The 23,722-nt window shown below is 42.8% G+C and overlaps 1 protein-coding gene across 1 annotated transcript in view; it reads right to left on the bottom strand.

The window, feature by feature from the left end:
* Positions 1-3,824: 3,824 nt before the first annotated feature.
* Positions 3,825-23,722, bottom strand: part of ccnb3 (cyclin B3) — a 30,426-nt gene continuing 10,528 nt past the window's right edge. The window contains exons 3-12 of the mRNA XM_072505395.1: positions 17,124-17,207; positions 16,864-16,982; positions 14,701-14,854; positions 13,157-13,255; positions 12,282-12,374; positions 11,101-11,238; positions 9,748-9,903; positions 8,758-8,907; positions 6,768-6,898; positions 3,825-5,425 (exon numbers count right to left, since the gene is read on the bottom strand). Of these exons, the coding sequence (XP_072361496.1) occupies positions 5,350-5,425; positions 6,768-6,898; positions 8,758-8,907; positions 9,748-9,903; positions 11,101-11,238; positions 12,282-12,374; positions 13,157-13,255; positions 14,701-14,854; positions 16,864-16,982; positions 17,124-17,207 (1,200 nt within the window). The 3' untranslated portion in view covers positions 3,825-5,349. The remainder of the gene's footprint in view (positions 5,426-6,767; positions 6,899-8,757; positions 8,908-9,747; positions 9,904-11,100; positions 11,239-12,281; positions 12,375-13,156; positions 13,256-14,700; positions 14,855-16,863; positions 16,983-17,123; positions 17,208-23,722) is intronic.

Here is a 23,722-nt window from a genome sequence, read left to right on the forward strand (position 1 = left end):
AAATACAGTTAAAGGTAGTGCACCTGACAAGATAGAGGATGAGCTGGTTGTTTGAGGGGATAGAGGACACTTGCGAGCGGTGTGGGAAAGGTCCAGCCAAACATTTGCATGTTCTGGTCCTGTCTGAAGTTGGACAAAGTTTGGTGTTGTTTTTCAGTACCAATCTTGCACTTGGAGCCCAGTCCCCTGGGGGCCATATTTGGGATGTCAGACTAGCCGGAGCTGCAGATGGAAGCCGGGGCAGGTGTTTTAGCCTTTGCCTCACTGATTGCTCGCAGACCGGTCCTGTTGGGGTGGAGATCAGCTTCTCCACCTAGTGCCTCACTATGGCTGGGGGACCTGATGGGTTTTTGTATTTGGATAAGTTTACCTTGTGGCAGGCAATTGAGGGCTTCCATAAGTGATGGGGTCTGTTTATTCTTCATTTTAGAGGGTTGGTTACCGTCAGCTGCTGGGGGTGGGGGTATTCTTTGTGTGTTTGGGGTGTTGGTTGGTAGAGTAGAGAGGGGATTCTTATTGTTTTGTTTAATGTACAAAATGTTAAAAACCAAATAAAAATATTTTTAAAAAAAATATGGAGTGGTACTGAAGACCCAGATCGACCCCCCCCCCCCCTCCCCCAGACTGCACATTCACAGGACTCACCCCACTGTATTCCACCCCCCACCCTGACAGTCTTTTTAATAATTCCAATGGATGGAATTTCTTGTGTCATTGATACAGTATAGCTGTCACAGCAGTATGGGATGTAGTAATGATAACTGTTCTGTGCACTAGAACCTATGTTGACTTGTGGAGGAATTGTCAAACACTCACTGCCGCATTATGTAGAAGGCTGAGCTGATCCAATGTTGGATCTCCTCACTAATGGTGGCCTGTTGAGAGAGGTGCCTGTCAAGCTTCGGGAATTGTTCAAAATATTCCAGAGTCCAGGATAAACCCGGATGGGATTTATCCTAGGATTCCCTGGGAAGCTAGGGAAGAGATTGCTGAGCCTTTGATCTTTAAGTCATCTTTGTCTACAGGAATAATGCCAGAAGACTGGAGGATAGCAAATGTTGTCCACTTGTTCAAGAAGGGGAGTAGAGACAACCCCGGTAACTATAGACCAGTGAGCCTTACTTCTGTTGTGGGCAAAATCTTGGAAAGGTTTATAAGAGATAGGATGTATAATCATCTAGAAAGGAATAATTTGATTAGAGATAGTCAACACTGTTTTGTGAAGGACAGGTTATGCCTCACAAACTTATTGAGTTCTTTGAGAAGGTGACTAAACAGGTGGATCAGAAATTGGCTAGCTGGAAGACGACAAAGAGTGGTGGTTGATGGGAAATGTTCAAACTGGAGTCCAGTTACTAGTGGTGTACCACAAGGATCTGTTTTGATGCCACTGCTGTTTGTCATTTTTATAAATGACCTGGAGGAGGGCGTAGAAGAATGGGTGAGTAAATTTGCAGATGACACTAAAGCCGGTGGAGTTGTGGACAGTGCGGAAGGATGTTACAAGTTACAGAGGGACATAGATAAGCTGCAGCGCTGGGCTGAGAGGTGGCAAATGGAGTTTAATGCAGAAAAGTGTGAGGTGATTCATTTTGGAAGGAATAACAGGAAGACAGAGTACTGGGCTAATGGTAAGATTCTTGGCAGTGTGGATGAGCAGAGAGATCTCGGTGTCCATGTACATAGATCCCTTAAAGTTGCCACCCAGGTTGAGAGGGTTGTTCAGAAGGCGTACGGTGTGTTAGCTTTTATTGGTAGAGGGATTGAATTTCGGAGCCATGAGGTCATGTTGCAGCTGTACAAAACTCTGGTGCGGCCGCATTTGGAGTATTGCGTGCAATTCTGGTCGCCGCATCATAGGAAGGATGTGGAAGCATTGGAAAGGGTGCAGAGGAGATTTACCAGAATGTTGCCTGGTATGGAGGGAAGATCTTATGAGGAAAGACTGAAGGACTTGAGAATAAGGTTAAGAGGTGACTTAATTGAGGCATACAAGATGATCAGAGGATTGGATTGGGTGGACATTGAGAGCCTTTTTCCTCGGATGGTGATGTCTAGCATGAGGGGACATAGCTTTAAATTGAGGGGAGATAGGTATAGGACAGATGTCAGAGGTAGGTTCTTTACTCAGAGTAGTAAGGGCGTGGAATGCCCTGCCTGCAACAGTAGGGGACTCGCCAACACTAAGGGCATTCAAATGGTCATTGGATAGACATATGGACGATAAGGGAATAGTGTAGATGGGCTTTAGAGTGGTTTCACAGGTTGGCGCAACATCGAGGGACGAAGGGCCTGTACTGCGCTGTAATGTTCTATGTCTCTACTTCAGCAGAGATGGGAGTTGGAATGTTTGACTGACCAGGTCAAGGTTGATGCAGAATTTTTTTTGGCAACAATCAAGGACATACTCTTGTATGTAGAATTGAACAGCTGGAGAGTTGCAAACTAGATCATGTGTCTTCAGTGATCAGTTTAGTTTTGGCACAGTGGAGGCTGGGGCTAAAAGTTCTTTATCTAGGTGGTATTCAATACACCCATCAGGGGACATTTCATCTTTGATGGGGTGAATAGGTACATTCAGGTAGATTCTAAATAGCATGGCGGCTATCACGCAGTCTCTCTTGACACCGATCTTCTTAAATGTGGCCCACAATGCACCCAAGAGATGTACTGCTTCCTCAATCACTCTCTTTTGAGCATTGCTGCAGAAAAGTCACACATTGAACTTTCATTTAAATGCCGCACAAGGAACAATTGTAAAATGAAGGCAGCCAACTGCTAGACCTTCCTATCAGGAGAACGGAGTGATTTGCTGTCAACTATTTGGGTTTCCATTCCAAAAATTTATCAGACATCATTTTAGTAACAGAACATTTGTCCTGGAAGTAAAAATAGATGTTATTTTAAACTACCAGATGATCTTAACTGAGCCCATTAATACAAATAACCTTTCCATTAATGCACCGACAAACGTGTAACTGACCACACACACAACACTCCCAAGGTCTAATCCCTTCTGCCCAGCTCTCAGAAGTATCTCATAGGAACCACTGATTGTTGTCAGCCAGAACACTGTCCCTGGGCAACCCACAGATTGCCAGCCAGCCAATCAAACCGACTTCCTCTAAAGCTGGATCTTAAGATTCTCTCAATGAGTCGGTTTTCTCTTCTCCCCAAAAAAACATCCTGGAACAAACTTCCTGACTAGCAGGCTGCCTCAGCTTAAGTCCACTGCTTAATGGCACATTCCAATTAGGATTCCATGGACCAAAAATAATAATATAAAACAAAAGAAATGAGAACAAAGGGAAATCAAAAGAAAGGACTCAAACAATCTTGAAAATAAATCAATACATTAAAACTACATTGGCCCTGATATTCCACCATTAACTTTCTCTGCTTAAAGTTCCAACTTCCATTGGTCCTTAAAACATGGCCTATAGACCAGCCACTGATGTTTACATACATTTTACAAAGCGAGTTTGGGTCAGTCTGAACTCAGAATTTAGTAGATAATATTTGGTGCACATTATATTTACGGAGTGAAAATGCGAGACGTTTGATGGGACAAAACAGTGAGATTTACCCAAAATGGCTGTTCCTGGTCTGAGAGTTCTAAATGGCAACACCTGGTGTCAAAACTTGTATCCCTCACAAAATACAGACCTACAAGAGCTTTGATATGAACAAAAGTCAAACTCACTGGGCAAAGTCTAAAAGTGCTACAGGGTCATGCCAGATATTTTGTGAATAAGCAGCATGATGTGCAACTATTAAACAGTGAAAAAAACTGAAAGACTTTTAAAAATTACATAGACCACATATTTGTAAATAATACATTTAATCTATTTTACAAAATAATAACAGTTTTGGCATACTTACAGGTATGGAAATAGGGTTCTTATTAAACAAGAAATGCTGAAAGCATGGATCAGAGATATCCAAACATATATATTTATATGCAAACTATTTTTACATATTAAGAGCCATTTGCTTAAAAACACACCACGTACAAAAATGACAGCTTCCGAAGCATCTTAAATAGTTTCAAATAGACAAATTAACTCAAATAGACATATTAACAAGCAAAACATCAAAAAAGTTAAAACACTGAAATATTTTACATTTGGAAATGTTCATCTACAATAGTGGTCGCTGAAATACCAATCTTTTGTTTGTACTTAAGTGAACAGAATTTTAAAAATTTACCAAGAACAGTATGGGGTACAAGATTAATAAACTTTGCCTCATATGAGCAAACTTATTACATTCTTCCCTCACCTAAATATTGGGCACGATGTTTAAATAGTTTGGTTGTGTGCACAGGATCATAAATTGGCAGGACACACATTTTCTCCTGTATCCATTGCCACACCGGGGTGGAATGGATCATGTAGCAATAAAGCCACTTTCTCAACTCAGGAAAGAGAAGAGGAATTAAAAGCTAGGCCAGGTTAGCTTATGCCACTCTCCAGTACATGGCTGCAGCTCGACAGTACCCAGGAGAAGATTGGCTAGCAACTCTTGCCTCTTTTCCTTTCTTGTCCCAGCCTGCAAGAAATTTTATTTTTGAAAATTAAATAAGGAATGGAGAGGGAAGTTAGGGCGGGCCATGAAATCAAAATAAAGGACAACTTCATTACCGTGGTAGAGAAACAACCGAATATCATGCAAGATTAAGAAAAGGAAGCCCATAATTTTTTCAACAAGATAAATAATATTTTAACACTTTGCCCCACTTTAATCTACAAAGTTGAATTTCTACAATTTTCTTTTTGGAATGCAAGTTTTTTTTAGGAAATCAAAGTGCTGTATGATATTCAGTGGTTATTTATTGCCATTTCCAATATTGACGGGGAAAAACAAACAGTGCCATATCTTTAACCAGCCAAGTTTTCTGTTCTGCATTCAAAGCTTTAGTCATGGGGATAAAAACACTTGGGTGAAATAGGGCCCGGGGTGGGGGGTTAAAGAGATGACAGCATACCCCTGCCACGGGTTTCCCGGGAGCGGGGGGGTGGATTCAATGAGAATTCCCATTGATAGCAGTGGGACCAGAAGATTATGGGCAGCGTTGGGCTGCCTCCCGCCGCTGAGAAGGGCATTTGTGTGTAATGGCCTCTTCCAATCTCTTTTTAGTTTTATATTTTGGTATTCAGATACTTTCAGTATGTTTGCTGCATTTCAAGTGACCATTATGATTAATGACACAATCATTTCTGCTTAGCAGAGATACAGGAAAGAAATATAAAGCAACTGCTGCAAGTATTTACACACTATATACAAGATCAGCTTCATGAATGCAGGTGATTCAACACTACTTCCTCCGACAGTCAGGACTTCTTTAGATTAAGTGTCCAACTTCAGCTGTTCTTCTAGCTTCAGAACATCCATGGGTGGAATTTTTGCTACTTCAAAGAACACGCTTTAAAAAAAAATTTTAAAAATTGAGACAAATGAAACCCTCAAGGACAAATAGACGTGTAAAAGGAAAATGAAGAACTGAATCAGAAGCATCTTCAATCGTGATTTTGTTAATTAAGACCCCCACCTGCTCCTTCAACTCAGGTCTCAAGCCAGGGTCTCACACTCTAAACAGGTTCTCTCTTTTGTGAACCAGACATCAGCACTTTTATTCTGTGCCAGATCAGGATGAATACAAAGACATCCGGGGTGAGATTTACTGGCCTTGCCACGACGTGTTTCTCGACGGCAGGAGGGGGCCCACCATTGGCCAGTGGCGAGATCTTCTGGTCCCTCCGCTGTCAATGGGATTTCCAATCAAATCCATTCCACGCTGCCTGGGCACTGTCAGCAGGAGCAGAAGATCTCGCCTCCGATGTCTCAACCAAGTTGTCAATCTTTAAAATCAGTGGTAAATAATGAAAGGATACATTTTTTCAAAAAGTTTTTTTCTAAATGATGAGAAACTATGAACCATTGAGGAGGAAAAAGATTTAGATACCCATGTACAGAAACCACAAAGTTAGTGGACACGAGCAAAAAGCAATCAAAAGGGCTCATGGCATTTGGACCTGTACTACAATTCAAAAGTGAGGACGTTGTGCTTCAGTTGTACCGAGCTTTGGGCATACCCAGTTTGGAGTACTGTATTCAGTCCACACACTGCAACAGCTCAGTGTTGACCTTGTAGGATCATCTCATGTGAAATTAAGGATGAGCAACAAATACCGGCCTTGCCAGAAACATTGCACATCCCCTGAAAGAATAAAGAGGTGCAGCACAGATTAACCAGAATGATGCTGGGAGTTAAGTGGAGGTACAGATTCATAAACTTGGCTTGCCCACCCTCAAATAGGGGATTATTTCATTTTAAAACCCAAGAAACTCTTTGCTCTGGTAGGAGGAGTTTAGACAAAGGGATACAATGTTAAAATTAGTACAAGGTCATTAAGGAGTGAAAAGAGGAAGCAAAAGGCGATGGAAATAAAACTCCCTGCAAAAGGGATGCTAAGTTAACTGAAAAGTGAAGTCAATAGATTCTGGTTACGTTCATGCAAATCAATGGGAGAAAAGTGGCATTGGGCAGCAGACCAGCCGTGATCCAATTGAATGGTGGAATAGGATTGAGGGGCTAGCTCACACAAGTTTCTATGAAATTACAAATCAATTCCCACAACCCTTTTTCTTAGGGTTTTCCTGCCACGCTCCCACACCACGAATGACCAGGCTAGATGTACAATTTCCTTGGTTTGCCTTAAACATAGTGTAATGAAATGTTGCGAGCCACACAGTTAAATTCTTACTTGTGAGCGTATTTGTATCGCACGGCCTTCATCTTTTCATCAGGCTTACTGCAAAGTAAAAGGTTCAGTCTCCTCATCAGCGAGTGTAGATCAGTGACTGGGTATCCAGTGTAATGTTCCAGAGTTGGAGTCTGAAACACAAGAGGGCGCAATCAGCTGAGTTGCCCAATTTTACTGCTGTTCAAAACTGCTGTAGATCTGGTGAACAAATTAATTAATGAGCTTATCTGATTGTCAATTAACATTTCCTGATTACTTAAATTGTAAGGAGAGCAGGGTGGCACAGCACATTAGAGCACTACTACATAGCATCACGAGAAGCACGGATTCTATTCCTCTCCCTCTTGCCCCACCACTGTGAGCCACCCTCAGCAGCACCATTTTTGGAAAAGTACAGAACCGATACAAATATCTCTTCCCATTTGGGAAAGTAGAACCTACTGGGCTACTATCCCACGTGCCCCAAGAGTTGGCTCAGAGCCAACAAACATCAAGAAGCAGGAAATGTATGAGAACCATGTAGTCAAATCCAGCGCGGCCAATTATTACCCCATTTGTCTACTCTCGATCATTAGCAGACTGATGGAAGATATTGTCTATTGTGCTATCAAACTGCACTTATTCAGCATTAACCTACTCCCTGGCCCTCAGTTTGGGTTCCTCCCGGGCCACTCAGCTCCTGATCATTGCAAAGTTGGTCCAAACATGGACAAAAGAGCTGAACTGCAGAGTTGAATGAGAGTCACTGCCCTGGACATCAAGGCACATTTACAAGTGTTTCATCAAGAAGCCCCAGCAAAACTAAAGTCAATGGGAATCAGGAGTAAAACCTCTCCCCTCTGCTGGTTGGAGTCGCATGTCGCAGAAAAGAAGATGGCGTGCAATGATCTTAGCCCAGAACATCGCTGCAGGAGCCCCTCAGGGTAGTGTCCTAGGCCCAAACATCTTCAGCTTCTTCAATGGCCTTCATCACAAGGTTAGAAGTGTGAATGTTTGGGGGCGGCATGGTGGTTAGTACTGCTGCCTCATAGCACCAGAGACCCAGGTTCAATTGCAATCTTGGGTCACTGTGTGTGGAGTTTGCATATTCTTCCAGTATCTACAAAGGTTTACTCTGGCTTCCTCCCATAGTCCAAAGATGTACAGGTTAGGTGGATTAGCTATGCAAAATTGCCCTAGGTGGGGTTATGCGGTGTGTGATACATACAGTAAGGCCCAGACAACATCCAGGCTTGGGCTGATAAGTGCAAGTTATATTCACACCCTTCTGGAAAATGGCCATCTCCAATGAGAATCTAGTCATTTCCCAGTCATTCAATGGCATTGCTATCACCAAAACCTCCATCTAGCAACATCCCAGGGGCTACCAGTGACCAGTAACTAAAATGGACCAGCCATATAAATCTTGTATCAGCTAGTGAATGTCAGAGTTTTGAATTTCTGATGCGAGTAACTCACCTCCCGACTTCCCAAAGCCTGTCCAGGACAAATCAAGTCAAGAGTGTGATGGAATACTCTCCACTTACGTGGATGAGTACAGCTCTAACAATACTCAGAGCACGGCACCATCCAAGACAAACCAATCCGCTTGATTAGCACCCCATCCACCACTGATGGACAGTACATCAGGACATCTGCAAGGTGCACTGCAACAACTCACCAAGGCTCCTTTGACAGCACCTTCCAAATGCATGATCTCGACCAACAAGGGCAGTAAATGTATGGGAACACCACCACAACCACCTGGAAGTTCCCCTCCAAGTCACACACCATCCCGACTACGAAATACATCACCATTCTTTCACTGTCATTGGAGCAAAATCCTGAAACTCCCTCCCTAATAGCACGGTGAGTGTTCAAGAAGGCGGTTCCCCACCACGTTCAAGGAAAATTAGGGATGGGAAATAATACCAGCCAGCCAGCGAAAGAATTTTTTTTAAAAAAGGAAGAAAAAAAGGTTCACCCTTTCAATTTGGCAATTAACACTCACCCATCCTCCAAGTTCCTTCATCTTGAGGGCCAGAAGCAGGCAGGATGCTGCTAGTTTGGAAGCACTCTCCCAGATAAACTCATATTCCTGCAAGGTCAACTCACAGATGTATCGGGCAAGTGTCAATGTCTCGAGGTTGGCTCTAGCACACTGTAAACATTATTCAGATTGAAAAAAACACAGGTATTAGTCTAGCAAGAGTGCTCTGAAAAATAAACTGACGTTTCCAACTACTGCAGAAAACAGCTTATGGCCCAATACACCATGGAGTTAACTGTGCCTTCTGACACTCAACGCTTCAACCCATTTTTCCCCATACGTGTGACATATAATAGTAGTCTCCAAATAATCCTTTACAGTCTTAGGTGTATCAACTGGAGACAAAGTCAACCTAGAGATGGTTCTCAAAAGTCAGAGTTTAAGTTTGACAGTTGAGAATATGTTTCCATTTTTATACAATTTGTTCAAAAATAATAATTTAATTCTCAGTCTTTTCTTTTGAAAGGGTGGTGATGAAAGGGGGCGAGTGAGGGAACATGAGGCTTTGAGCTGAACACTGATGAAGGTTATGCTGCTTTCAATATTCCATGGGAAAAAACAGCCCAGCGTCGACCAGTAAATACAGGATTTTCACAGTAACTTCATTGCAGTGTTAATGTAAGCCTACTTGTGACAATAAAGATTATTAAAAACAATACATTTTTCAGCCCAACATCTGTACCATATGACTGATATTCATATAGTCTCAGTAGTCTCAGAATGATTATAGTCTCAATGAGCAACTAGAAAAAAAAGACTACCCATTTGGACAAGGTACCAAAAGAACTATACCCAGAAATAGAAGTGCAGTGCCTTCAGGAAAAAAAAAGGGGAGAAAAACAAATTATATGCTTGGGGTCTTTTGAGTATATTTACCAATTAGTACACAAGAGTATAATGATACCAGATGTTTAGTTCCAATTATAATATATATTTTCAAAAATGACCAACCTTTGCATATCTTCTCAAGAAGCGATAAGCCACAGGAATATTGATGTCAAACTTCAGGGTTCGGAGAATGTTCATCTCCATTGAAAGCAGTTCCTCTCTTTGGTATGCATCATCACAGATGTACAAGAAATCATCCACGCAAGGAGGGCACCGCTCCTAGAAATGGCAAACATGTATCAGCCCAATCCACACTGAAGGCACTAAGCCCACTTCCCCATAATAGTCTCTGGCCCAGATTGCACAAACAAGGGTTTAGATTGATTACCTTTTATTGGTTATGTATCTTTCCCCACTCATGAAGACGTGCCTTCTTAACCTTGTCCCTCACCAGAGGGGTGATGATGCTTAGGTTAAATCACCAGCAGTCAGCTCTCCCTCAAAAGAGGAAAGCAGCCGATGGTCGTCTGGGACTATTGTGACGTTACAGCATCCAAAACTACTCACAAAATGGGTACATTATAGTGGCCTGAAGCGAATGTGGATACTGCAGCCAAGATCAGAACTAATGGGTAGGTTGGAGCATTGGAATCCGACAGTTTAATGCCTGGCACTCTGCTGCCATCTTAACAGATTGAATGACAGTTGTTGTCCTTAAGTATAATAAAGTTGCTCTTTTATAAAGTTAACTTTTTCGCAAGGTTGCTTTTCATTCTGATGCTATACCAGAGATTAATGTGGAGATGCCAGCATTGGACAGGGGTAAGCACAGTAAGAAGTCTTACAACACCAGGTTAAAGTCCAACAGGTTTGTTTGGAATCACTGGCTTTTGGGGAACAACTCCTTCATCAGGTGACTCCATACAGTAAGACTTCCTACTGTACTAGAGGTTAGCAAACTACATAATAAAAATAAGTGTCCTTGCTCATTGTGCCAGGTACCCCTCAGGTGAAAGCACATGCCAATCCTATAATGAATCTCTCCTTCATTCCCAAGGACTGTTCTATAGCAAGACTATTTGTAGGAGCATAATTGAGAAATATTGGCACTTAGCCTAATAAAGAAACATTAGGTTTTAAGAAGCACCTTAAAAAGGAGGCGAGAGAGATTACAGGGAGGGTATTACAATGCTTAAAGTCTATACAGCTGAAGATAGAGGTGCCAATGGTGGGGGTAAATAAAGCAAAGAATGTCCAAGAGCCAGCGTTGGAGGAATGCAGCATTTCCAGAATGCTGTAGGGCTGGAGAAAGTTATGGAGCCAAAGGGATGTACGGCCATGAAGTAGTGATGGGTGAACTGGACTTAGTACAAGTTAGGATACAAGCAGCAGAATTCTAGATAAGTTCAGGTTTAGAGGATGGAAGAGAGGAGGCCAAAAAATTCAATTCATATAAAAATTGGTAAAATTGCTTACATCAAATTTAGCAGCAATGAGGAATGCGGTAGAGCCCAGAAGTTGCAGTGTTTCTCTCATACACACAGTCATTGCCAGGTAATGATCCACTAGTTTCACTGCCAGGTACAGAGTCTCATGATTCAGCTCAAAATTTTCCTTTTGAAAATAAAATAATACATTTAGACCAATGAATTTAGGTATGTGAACGTTACATGTTATTCATCACAACAAGGCCACGCCCAGCATGGTATGAAAAGCTGGGAACAGTGAGGGTCCGAAGCGATTTAGGGGTCCATTTACACTAAAAGCAGAGTCCATAATGTAGGTTTTAAGGAAGAAGGTTTGAGAGAGGGAATCCCAGAGCTTAGGATCTGTGAAATAATTGACGTCATTCCCAGATGCACAAGCGGAACACCTAAATCTCAGAGGGTTTTAGAGCTTGGAGGTTACAGAGGGCTGTGAAAGGCGTCAAGGTAGAGCATATGGTACAACAGGTGCGAAAGGCTGGATTATCTGCAAAGGCTTCTCCTTTTAATGCCACAAATGAAAATTCTGAATAGACAGATCTGGAGGTCAATTGCAACTGTTGTGGGAAATCTATAGCGATGATGGGCAGACTAGTCTCCGTTCAAAGTAAAAACCTAGAAATTACCCGTTTTAGTACATGACCAATATATTTGCCCATTAGTAGGTTCTTGGAATGTTGGTATTACAGTAAAGTCATTTGATATTTGGTTTCTAACCTGAGCTAAAGTCATCTGAAACCCTAAAATATTGGCATCTTGAATATACCCCCAGGCACCCCATACAATAAAAACATTGAGTTTGTCATATTTCATGCAAAAAAGCCAATAGTACAATTTCTACCATCAGTTCAATCCTCCAGTTTTATTCTCATGAAATATACAAATTAGATCTGAAGGAAAAGGTGCGAGAGTGCCCAAACGTCATCCTCGATCCTTCTACAAGAAAAGCTCTAAAGGGAGGAAAAACAATTCACACCTCCAAGTTAATCAAATTGGGGGTAGGAAAATGATAAGAACTGGGAGTCGTTCAGACTTCTCCACTGCAGTCTTGTGGCAGCTCTCTTGAACATGAATCTCACATAGTGCAGTATCCACTTTGTGTGAGAGATAGAACCGAAACAAACCATTACTTGAAAGCAACCAACTGAAGCTCGAGGTGAATATTGTATTTACCTGTACCTCGACCATCCAGTCTACCAAGATTGCCCTCATCTCGATGTTCAGGTCAGGCTGCTTTTGCATATAACCTTTCAGGACAAATTTCTCCTGCCAGATCCAAGAATCACATTGTTATGGAGTAGATTGTAATGTATCTAAACGTTAATATATTTTGCTTATTCAACAGTTGAAGTCCAGACAAAACCTACAGAAGCACATCTGCAAAGAATTGAAAACTGATTTTTTTTTTCTGGTTTACACCTTTCCACTTCGATAAAAAGAATGGATTTTGCACTCAAAGATGCCCGTGCAGCTGATAACACAAACTTCAATCTGACATCTCAAGCCCTCCCCTTAAACCAGACTTTTAACATTTAATTCCATCACAGACGCTTATGCAATTCATCTGAAGGCCTACAAAAAGTGCTGCAAAATAATCAAAGTAACAGAATATTGATTAATTCTTACATTTTCGATTTTCAGGATGACAACATTTTCTATCATCACTGAAGCAGTCACTGCCAGTCTCAACAAACAATAGCTCTAGAATTTCATTTTAAGCCAGATATTTATTCAACTGTTTTTAAATATATAAAAAAATACAACTGTTTATCCTGTATTGAAAATGAATTTGCATGACAACAAACCAGTGAATGGCTTTATTGCTTTTGTGCAGCTGCTACTGAACACTTTAACCATTTAAAATTCTTCAATATTAGATTACAAATGCAGAGCACTAGGTAGAAAGACGTGAGGGGGCGATATGTAACAACAGTGTGGAGAATTAAACACAGACTGCCTGCAACATCCAACAATTCCGTGTCAAAACGTACAAGATCCTGCCATTGCTGGAGTAAGCAGGAAGCTTCCAAAAGTAATAGATTGCTTACCTCCCTCTCCTTCATGTAGCTGAATATATCATTCGCATAGATTGCATTCAGAAATGGGTCGCTCAGATTTTCTTCATCGACGTCATCATAGGCAGACAGCTACAAGCCAGAGAATTTCTCTTTTTATAAATTGCAGTGATATTTATTACAATTCTCTGATATTTTGATAAATTTCAGTTCAACTCCTTCAGAATATTATACAGAAGCCAGTACTCATTACCTAGCCAGGAGTATCCTACAATAGTTGCCAAAGAATGCAGGGATTTTGAAAATAATATTATAATAATAGCTTGTCATTGTAGGCTTCAATAAAGTTACTGTGAAAAGCCCCTAGTCGCCACATTCCGGCGCCTGTTTGGGGAGGCCTGTACGAGAATTGAACCCGCGCTGCTGCATTGTTCTGCATTACAAGCCGGCTGTTTAGCCCACTGTGCTAGAACCAAAGGCTGTTTTTTTTTTTTTTTTTTAAACCTCATGGAAGTATTTTCTATCTGTGAATTTGACAGATAGTGAACTGACTTAATTAATTTCCCCAAATCAGCAGGTCATCTTGCTGGAATTTAAATAAAATAATTACTCCACTGCTGTTGTATTCTCCTCAGGATTTGGCCAAAACTTGTAAAACAAAAGTTGTTGGCCAATGTACCCAATTGCTCATGTCTATTTTTGATCTCCACATTCATAACACATTGAGATGCCACATCAGACAATCCTGTCAAACATCTTTTATCTTTCAAAAATGCATTCATTTTGTTTTAGAATTATATTCAAGGGTAGAAGAAAGGAGTTCCATGTTTTTGACCCAGCGGCTTGATAAATTTCTGCTGTATTTTTATGGCACACATTGCTGCCATCATGCATCAGTGGTGGAGGGCATTCATGTTTAAAGGTGGTGGATGGGGTGGCAAGTGGGCTGCTTTGGCCTGGACAGTTTCCAGCTTCTTGGGTGTTGTTGGAGGCACAATAATCTAAGAAAATCCCAAAAGTGTTTAAGTCTCAACAAGAATGATTGTTGGCATTGTAGGCATGCCTCTGGCAGTGCACTTCCTTCCATTACATTATCAGAATTGGCACATTCATTTTCAGCACAAGAAACTGGAACTATGCTGCAATTCAATGGTACAAAAGTAAAATATTGAATTCAAACAGTTCCCTTATGAGTGACAGTATGCAAAAGGAATTAAGAGTTAGCGGAAAATTATTAATAATTTTATTCGAAAAAGGTTCAGATCAACCAGAACGCCAAGCCGAACAACACGCATTTATAAACTTATTTTCAGGATGTATATATAATATACAATATCGAAAGAACAATGCACAATGCCAGCTTGGTCATATTTAAAATTCCAATATGCACAGATGTTCTCATCAATTACAACTGTTGCCTTATTAATTCTTCACCTCGTGCCTATTTGTCAAAAGTTGCTGGTACTGAATAATTGTTGTGTTGGCCATGGAGTCACAACAAAGTGAATTTTTAAGTACAAAATACTTAAGAGATGCAACACTGGACTCTGCCGATAATATTCTCTAGCCTTCCTTACCTTTATGCCTACTGATTTATCTACATCAGCTACTTTTTCTTCAGGTGACGCTGGCTCCTTGGGCTTCTTTTGTTCTACACCATTATCCTGTTGCTCCAGCTTCTTTTCATCTACAGCATTATCCTGCTGCTCCTGGGAATCTTTGGGTCCTGTACTGAAGAGAGAAATGGGAAAGAAGGAAGGGATTTTTAAATACCCTTTGATGTGGTTAATAAATAAAAGCCAGTTAGGTATTGCTTTCAGGAAGCAATCCTGAAGATGACTTCAATACCTTACGAAAAGCATCCAAGAACAATTTCTTACAAAACCTCAATCCCAGCAGATTTTGGATAAATCACCCCCCCCCCCCCCGCCATTAATCAGTGAGTCACAATAATTTTTTTAAAGCAAATAAAACTAGAACATATTTTACACAACTGGGAGAGTTTGGCAGTTACCCAATTGAATAATCAATGTACAGAATAATTTTGTACTCTATACTTGGATATGAAATTTCATACAGTGCAAATGAATAAGAATTGATTTACAATGGAATGGTGTACACATTGGAGAAAAATAGTCACAGGTCAAATGTGCTAATGTGTGCATATCAAATGGACAATAGCTACATAGAAGATAGGAGCAGCATCTTACCTGCATCTATCTTGTCTAGTCCTGTTAGAATTAAGTCTCTATGAGATCCCCCCCTCATTCTTCTGAACACCAGCGAGAACAATCCCAACCTAATCAATCTCTCCTCATATGACAGTCCCGCCATCCCTGGAATCAGTCTGGTAAACCTTTGCTGCACTTCCTCGAGAGCAAGAACATCCTTCCTCAGAGAAGGAGACCAAAACTGCACACAATACTCCAGGTGTGGCCTCACCAAGGCCCTGTATAATTGCTGCAACACATCCCTGCTTCTATACTCAAAACCTCTCGCAATGAAGGCCAACATACCATTAGCCTTCTTTACCGCCTGCTGCACCTGCATGCTTACGTTAAGTGACTGGTGCACAAGGAAACCCAGATCCCGCTGCACATTCCCCTCTCTCAATCTATAGCCATTCAGGTAGTAATCTGCCTTCCTGCTTTTGCTTCCAAAGTGAATAACCTCACACTTATCAATAAATGAAATTTAAAGGACAGGGATTGGACCGGTGTAGGGTGGTCTTTCAAATGGCCGGTACAGACCCAATGGGCTGAATGGCCTCCTGCGCTGTAGGGATTCTATATTTTGGTCATGTGAACCAATATGGTTTTGTGTCATAATTTGTTCCATAATGCTCCTTTGAAACACTTAGAGACATTTTATATCATTAAAAGGTGCTATATAATTGAAGTTGCTGTAAACAATAGATGGTGCAGGTGTCAATCTATTTGACAGAATGCCTCAGACTCCTTTGTAAATCATGGTGTGGGTGAGTGAAGAACATATTACATTTTTCATACTTACAGAAGTGAATGAGTGCAGCTGTATTATATTATTACACCCAACAATCCACAGGTTGATAGTCAGGGGACATATTGGAGGCTATCCAACATTAATCTTTATTAGTGTCAGAAGTTGGTTTACATGAACAGTTACTGTGAAAATTCCCTAGTTGCCACACTACAGCGCCTGTTCGGGTACACGGAGGGAGAATTCAGAATGTCCAATTCACCCAACAAGCATGTCTTTCGGGACTTGTGGAAGGAAATGGGTGCGCCCGGAGGAAACCCACACCGAGACCGTGCAGACTTCGCACAGACAGTAACCCAAGCCGGGAATCGAACCCGGGTCGCTGTGTAGCAACAGTGCTAACCACTTGGTGTTCACTGAGCAGATGCAAAGCACTTCCCCAGGACATGGAATAGCTGACATGTGAATATTCAATTTTAGAACACTATTAGGTAAAGCTAGAAGATAGCCACCACTCAGCCAAAACATATTGTTAAGAGGTATGGAAGGCCAAAAGGATGAAAAGAAAGTTGCTTAAGGGCTTGGTTAGGTAACACTCATCTCCAGATCATAAAACAAAATAATTAGTTGCACATCTCGTTTTTGTTTGAGGGATGCTCCAGCCTCAGTCACTGGATTTACAAAACAACGAACTGTGCAAAATATTTAAGAATTTTCAACATGGCAGTTCTGTACAAATGCAAACATGAAAAAAAAAAAATCAGAAAAAGTAGGATGTTCACCTTTTGAGATTATTCTCATCGTTTTTGGATGTTTCTTTTCCAGCTGTACTTTTCAGAGTTTTCTTGCCCACTGACTTCCCACCTTTTTTCTTTGAAACCAGATCTTGACCTTGCTTAGCCTATTAGCATTGATGAAGGGGCAAGGAAAAAGGTATGAATAAAATAGAGATATTCGTACTCCAAAAGTAAAAATTAAAAAAAGGTACAGAACCGGTTTGTTTTTGACAGTCAGGAAAAAAGAAACTAGTCACAGAACTTACATTTGTGAGGTCTTCAAAAGCCGATCTCTTCTTGGGACCACCTTGGGGTGACGAAGGAGAACGTTTGATATAAAGACCGTCATCCTGATTGGATATAAAAGGTGGATTATTATAAGCATTGGTCATTAAAACCTTTGAAATCCCAGCACTGTGCTGGGTAAATGAAATTAAGTACAGATGCATTTTCCTCATATCATGACATCCAAATTATTTTAATTCCCTCCCAACAAGCCCGTCACCTCTTGAGATAGAGAGGATGAGTAGACAACATGGACCCAGACTTCAACTCATACTATTCAGGAGGAACCCAATAAATAACAATTTTGGGAGGGAATCTATAAATCAATGAATATGTTAAAATCAAAGAATTATTTAATAGCTGCTGCAAACAATTGGTGAAGACAAAGTTAGGCTGTGAAATAAATTGTGTAACCTACAGGGTTCAAGGGCAGGATTCTCCGATCCTGGGGATAAGTGTTGACGCCATCATAAACACCGGAGCGTTTTACGACGGCGTCATCTGGCCCCTAGGATCAGCGATCCTGTGCCACACAGGGGGCCAGCACGGCACTGGAGAGCCTCACGCTGCTCCAGCTGCTGATACGGGCGGCGCAGGTCCGCTCATGCGCGCCACAGCCGGCGCGAGTTCGCGCATGCGCGGGGTCGGAGAATCCCGCCCAGGGTACATTAGACTCATGATCACAGGATTGCAAGGCTGATCCTTCCCAAAACCAAATTGAAATGGCCTTTAGAGGACCATAACAAAATGCTAAGCTCCAGTTGAACTAGCTTTTCCCTTCAGATAAAGGCATTCTAAAACCAGGAGATACTTCAAAATGACAAATGGGTTTTTTGTAAAATAGTTAAAAGAAACTTCCTTGCACCTAAAATGAAGAGCCCAACAATGGTTCCAAATGCCTTTTGTCCAGCAGGACATGGACAACGTTGAAAATGCTGGAGCAGCCACATGTAGAAGGAGATCCCACGCAAGGTAGCTTCCGCTAGAGTCCTTGGGTTTTGGTTCTTTTCACCCGGTTCCCGGGGGTAATTGGCGGACAAATTTGTCCCATTTGAGAGCCGTTTGGGTAGGATGTCAAAAAAAAAGGATGAGTATTGGAAAAAAAGGCGTGAGCAGTAAACTGCCTGAGTATTTGAGCAAGGTGCGGAGTCCTGCTGCATTGAAGATGGCAGAGGCAAGCTCTTTGGGTGGGGAAACACCTACTACACTGGACAAGCCGACAGAGGTAATGGCTGTTGAATTTGAAAGACAATTCAGCAAGCACGGAGAGGCAAGAGGGAGAAATGGAGAGGACCCTAAAAAAAAAAAACGGCAGATGATGCATTGGTCTCAAAGGCTTTGGAGGGGACTTTGGAGACAGTTCGGGAACACGGTGAGATGCTGAAGGGGGTGGAGGAGACACTATCACAACACAGAAATCAGTTGGCCTCGCTGGATGCCAAGCCGCAGAGGGTAGAGGACAGGAACAAGAGCCGACCGCCACTCCAGCAAACATCCGCCGCCGTGCAATCAGCGAGGCCAAGAACCGGCCTTCCTCAAGCTCTGGCTTCTCCGATACCCAAATATCGCCACCAAAGGGTCCGGAATTACCTCCTCCTCCGCTATCCTGGCTAAGACTGCGAACACTCCCGCCCAGAATCTTCACAATTTTTCACAACCCCAAAACATGTGCGTGTGATTCGCTGGCCCCACCCACACCTCTTACACTCATCTGTTACCCCCTGAGAATCCACTCAATCTTGCCCGAGTCATATGCACCCTGTGCACCACGTTAAACTGTATCAGGCTCATCCTTGCACAAGAGGAGGTCCCGTTTACCCTACGCAGTGCCTCACTCCATGCTCCCCAATTGATCTCCCCTCCCAACTCCACTTCCCATTTCCCTTGGATCTTCACCACCCGCTCACTACCCTGCCCCCCCCAGCCACTTGTATATATCCCCAATTCTTCCCTCCCCTTCCACATCTGGGAGCAGCATGCATTCCAGCAGGGTGTATCCCGGCAACCTAGGGAACCCCCTCCAGACCTTTCGCACAAAGTCCCTAACCTGTAGATACCTGAACTCACTAACCCTCGGCAGCTCTATCCTCTCCCTTAGCTCCTCCAGACTGGCGAACCCTTCCTCCAAATACAGATCCCTTACCTTGACTAGTCCTTACCACCCATCTACAGTATCCATCCACCCCCCCCCCCCCCGGCTCAAACGCATGATTCTCACACAGCAGCGTTAGCACCGACATCCCTTCCACCCCAAAACGCCTCCTCAACAGATTCCATATCTTCACTGTGGACTGCATCACCGGGCTCGCTGAATACCTACTCGTGGCCATGGTCAACACTGCCGTCATCATAGCCCTGAAACTAGACCCCTTACAAGATTCCTCCTCCATCCTAACCCACTCTACCCCTTCTCCTTCCCACCACCGCACCTTGTCCACATTCGCCACCCAATAATAATAAAGCAAGTTCGGCAACACCAACCCCCCCCCCCCCCCCGCTGCCTTCTCTTCCTCTGTAGCAGGGTCCTCCCCACCTTCAGCACTTTCTCCGCCCATAGAAAGTTAGAAATGATCGTGTCCACTTTCCGAAAAAGGGCCTTTGGTATAAAGATCAGGAGAGCTTGAAAGATAAACAAGAACCTCAGCAGAATATTCATTTTCACCACTTGGACCCTCCCTGGCCAGTTACCTCATGACCGATCAGTTGAGGTGGCAAGCAGCCTCCAGAGATTGTCCACATTCGGGATTCAGGTGAGGGACTTGTGTTGGCACTGGATAAAGTCAACAGGGCTTTTGAGGTGTTTTATAAGAACCTCTACAGGTCAGAGCCTCCAGGGAAGGGGGTCAGATATGTGGGAATTTCTGGAGGGGTTTTAAATGTTCTAAGGAACAGGAGGAGGACAGTGAAGGGCTTGAGGAGCCATTGGGGGTGGGAGGAGGTCCGGTCAGCAATTGGGTGCATGCAGAGAGGTACGGCACCGGGGCTGGATGGGTTCCCGGTGGAATTTTATAAAACATTTGCTGATTGACTGGTGCCATTGTTTATGAAGGTGTTTGACGATTCGGTAGCGCTGGGATCTCTTCCAGGGACAATGATGCAAGTGTCCACTTTGCTTCTGTTTAAAGAAGAACAAGGACCCGGTGGAGTGTGGGTCACACCGCAGATTTCTTCACTAAATGTGGATGCCAAGATTTTGGTCAAGGTTTTAGCATTGAGGCTGGAAGAGTGTCTCCCTCAGGTGAATGGGAAAGATCAGACAGGGCGGTGGTTGCTGAATGTGAGGCGGCTTTAAAACCTAACTTTGCTCCATGCAGAAGGGAGAGGTTATTACGCCATTGAATGCGGAGAAGGCTTTTGATAGGGTAGAATGGGTTATTGGAATGATTTGGGATAGCGCCCGAATTCATAGCGTGGGTCCAGTTGCTATACAAGGCACCCAAGGCTAGTGGCCATACAAACAATGTTAGTGTGGGTTATTAGTTACACGGGAGAATGAGAGAGGAGTGCCCTATGTTGCCCCTCTTGTAAGTGATAAGTCCCCTGGGCCAGATGGGATTTATCCTAGGGTTCTCTGGGAAGCTAGGGAGGAGATTGCTGAGCCTTTGGCTTTGATCTTTAAGTCATCTTAGTCTACAGGAATAGTGCCAGAAGCCTGGAGGATAGCAAATGTTGTTGCCTTGCTCAAAAAGGGGAGTAGAGACAACCCCGGGAGCTATAGACCAGTGAGCCTTACTTCTGTTGTGGGCAAAGTCTTGGAAAGGTTTATAAGAGATAGGATGTATAATCATCTGGAAAGGAATAATTTGATTAGAGATAGTCAACACTGTTTTGTGAAGGGTAGGTCATGCCTCACAAACCTTATGGAGTTCTTTGAGAAGGTGACCAAACAGGTGGATGAGGGTAAAGTAGTTGATGTGGTGTATATGGATTTCAGTAAAGCGTTTGATAAGGTTCCCCACGGTAGGCTATTGCAGAAAATACGGAGGCATGGGATTCAGGGTGATTTGGCAGTTTGGATCAGAAATTGGCTAGCTGGAAGAAGACAAAAGGGTGGTGGTTGATGGGAAATGTTCAGACTGGAGTCCAGTTACTCGTGGTGTACCACAAGGATCTGTTTTGGGGCCACTGCTGTTTGTCATTTTTATAAATGACCTGGAGGAGGGGTGAGTAAATTTGCAGATGACACTAAAGTCGGTGGAGTTGTGGACAGTGCAGAAGGATGTTACAATTTACAGAGGGACATAGATAAGCTGTAGAGCTGGGCTGAGAGGTGGCAAATGGAGTTTAATGCAGAAAAGTGTGAGGTGATTCATTTTGGAAGGAATAACAGGAAGACAGAGTACTGGGCTAATGGTAAGATTCTTGGCAGTGTGGATGAGCAGAGAGATCTCGGTGTCCATGTACATAGATCGCCGAAAGGTTGAGAGGGTTGTTAAGAAGGCGTACGGTGTGTTAGCTTTTATTGGTAGAGGAATTGAGTTTTGGAGCCATGAAGTCATGTTGCAGTTGTACAAGACTCTGGTGCATTTGGAGTATTGCGTGCAATTCTGGTTGCCGCCTTATAGGAAGGATGTGGAAGCATTGGAAATATTTTATTGTAATCACAATTCAACAGTTACAACAAAGACAATTGCAAGGCACAAGGCCTCAGTACACTTCAAATTAACAATCTCACAATCACATAACACAAACAGCCGCAAGGCACAAGGTCTCGATACAAAACGACCGTTTCAGAGCAAAGCAAAACCACAGGCACAGGGCCTAAATACATTGCGAAGTAACAAGCCCCCAAACACATAACCCAAACAGCCGCGAGGCACAAGGCCTCGATACATTACAACCGTTTCAGAGCAAATAAGAACCACAAGGCACAAGTGTGATATGGTACAAATTAAGTAATGGTATGATGGGAAAACTGGTCAAAAGGTTTGATACAATATAAGAAAGGCTGAAACTACTCATTCCAGCTCACCAGGCCCATGTAAAGAATGCTGCCGAACCATTTTCAGACTAGTATGGCCGTAGGCCAACTCTGCATAACTTGAAGTCTGAAAAGATCAGCGAAGGTCAGGCCATTCTAAAACACCAGACCTCGGCAACTCCTGATAAAACTAACTAGTCATAACCCAGGGCCGTAGGAAATTAATACAAGTTCAGGAAGAAACAAGTCTATTCCGACCTTTCAATGTTCCGTCCGAGGACTAAATAATGGTATGAGTGATATGACCAAACATGGTCTGGTCAATACATCAATTTGTATTTCCGATCAAACTCCTGACCATACTGTTGTCACATAATCTTGATAATGATAATATAGAAATATTGAGCTGAATCTCCGCGAAAGCGCAGAACTTTTGAAAGACTCAGCAGTTTTGTTGACTGCTCTCCGACTTCAAGTTTCAGCCATTACTGCATGCAGTTTTTTTCGAAAATAAAGCTTATTCTGTCTTAACGAGTGTGTTGTATCTTTCTACTACAGAAGCGGGAAAATATTGACTTTCACATTTTGGCGCAAGCGAGCAGTTACCAATATCCTGAGTGAATTCCGTGGGGAACTGAAGAAGAAGTGATCGAGCCAGACCCAGAGGAAAGAGACAGACTCCGGCACAAGGCAAGATTAACCTTGGTCTCTCTATCTCTCTCGGATTGGTGGTTCGACCCCTCATCCCTGATGGAAGTAACTAAACAGGTGACGGTGCTCGAATCTAAACTGTACTGTTAGTAGAGTACTTAGGGTCAGAGACCCCAATTGTGGTTAGCCTTAGGTCAGGGACGGAAGTAACTAAACAGGTGACGGTGCTCGAATCTAAATTGTACTGTTAGTAGAGTACTTAGGGTCAGGGACCCCAATTGTGGTTAGCCTTAGGTCAGGGACCTCTTGTTTGTTTTACAGGTTTAAGTTTGGGTCAGGGATTTTTTATCATTTTTTGGTTGCCAGGGGCACATTTTATTGACATTATGGGAGAGAGTTTAGACAAAACCAGGGGCAATTCCCCGTTATTTTTCATGTGTTCCGAAAACCCTTCTCAAGAACGTAATTTACGGAGATTATCTGCAGCGCTGAACAATAAATTCGGTAACGATATTTGGCCACTAGGGGGCACTTGGAACTACGATAATTGCATTTCTGCTGAGAAAGTTATTTGGCAGAGAAGCGCCACAAACAATCACTATTAATGAGTTGGAGAGATAACGCCCGTAGAAAAGGGATTGATGATTGTGTGGATGGTAAGGCAAAAAATTGGGAGACTTTAAAATTGGAATGTGAACTTTGGGATAGAAAGCATAAACAACAAGGCAAAAATTAAAAAAATCTCCAACCAATAGGCAAAGAGGGCTAGCCAATCAAAGTAAACGAAAGGAGCTCCCAGTTGCTCTGGCATGCCGATGTTTCCCTATTCAGGCGATACGGAAGAGGAGGATGATTTAACCCCTGACCCCACCCTCATCCTGCACTCCCCGATCCTACCAATTCCACCATCCCAATTCCAGACTCCCCCTTATGGTCCCACTGCCAATGAAACTCCTGCTAACGCATCCCCCGTAGCAACACGCACACAGTCACATACGCAAGCCGTGA

This window comes from Scyliorhinus torazame, chromosome 5 (genome assembly GCF_047496885.1).
Source record: "Scyliorhinus torazame isolate Kashiwa2021f chromosome 5, sScyTor2.1, whole genome shotgun sequence".
In the NCBI taxonomy this organism is placed as follows: domain Eukaryota; kingdom Metazoa; phylum Chordata; class Chondrichthyes; order Carcharhiniformes; family Scyliorhinidae; genus Scyliorhinus; species Scyliorhinus torazame.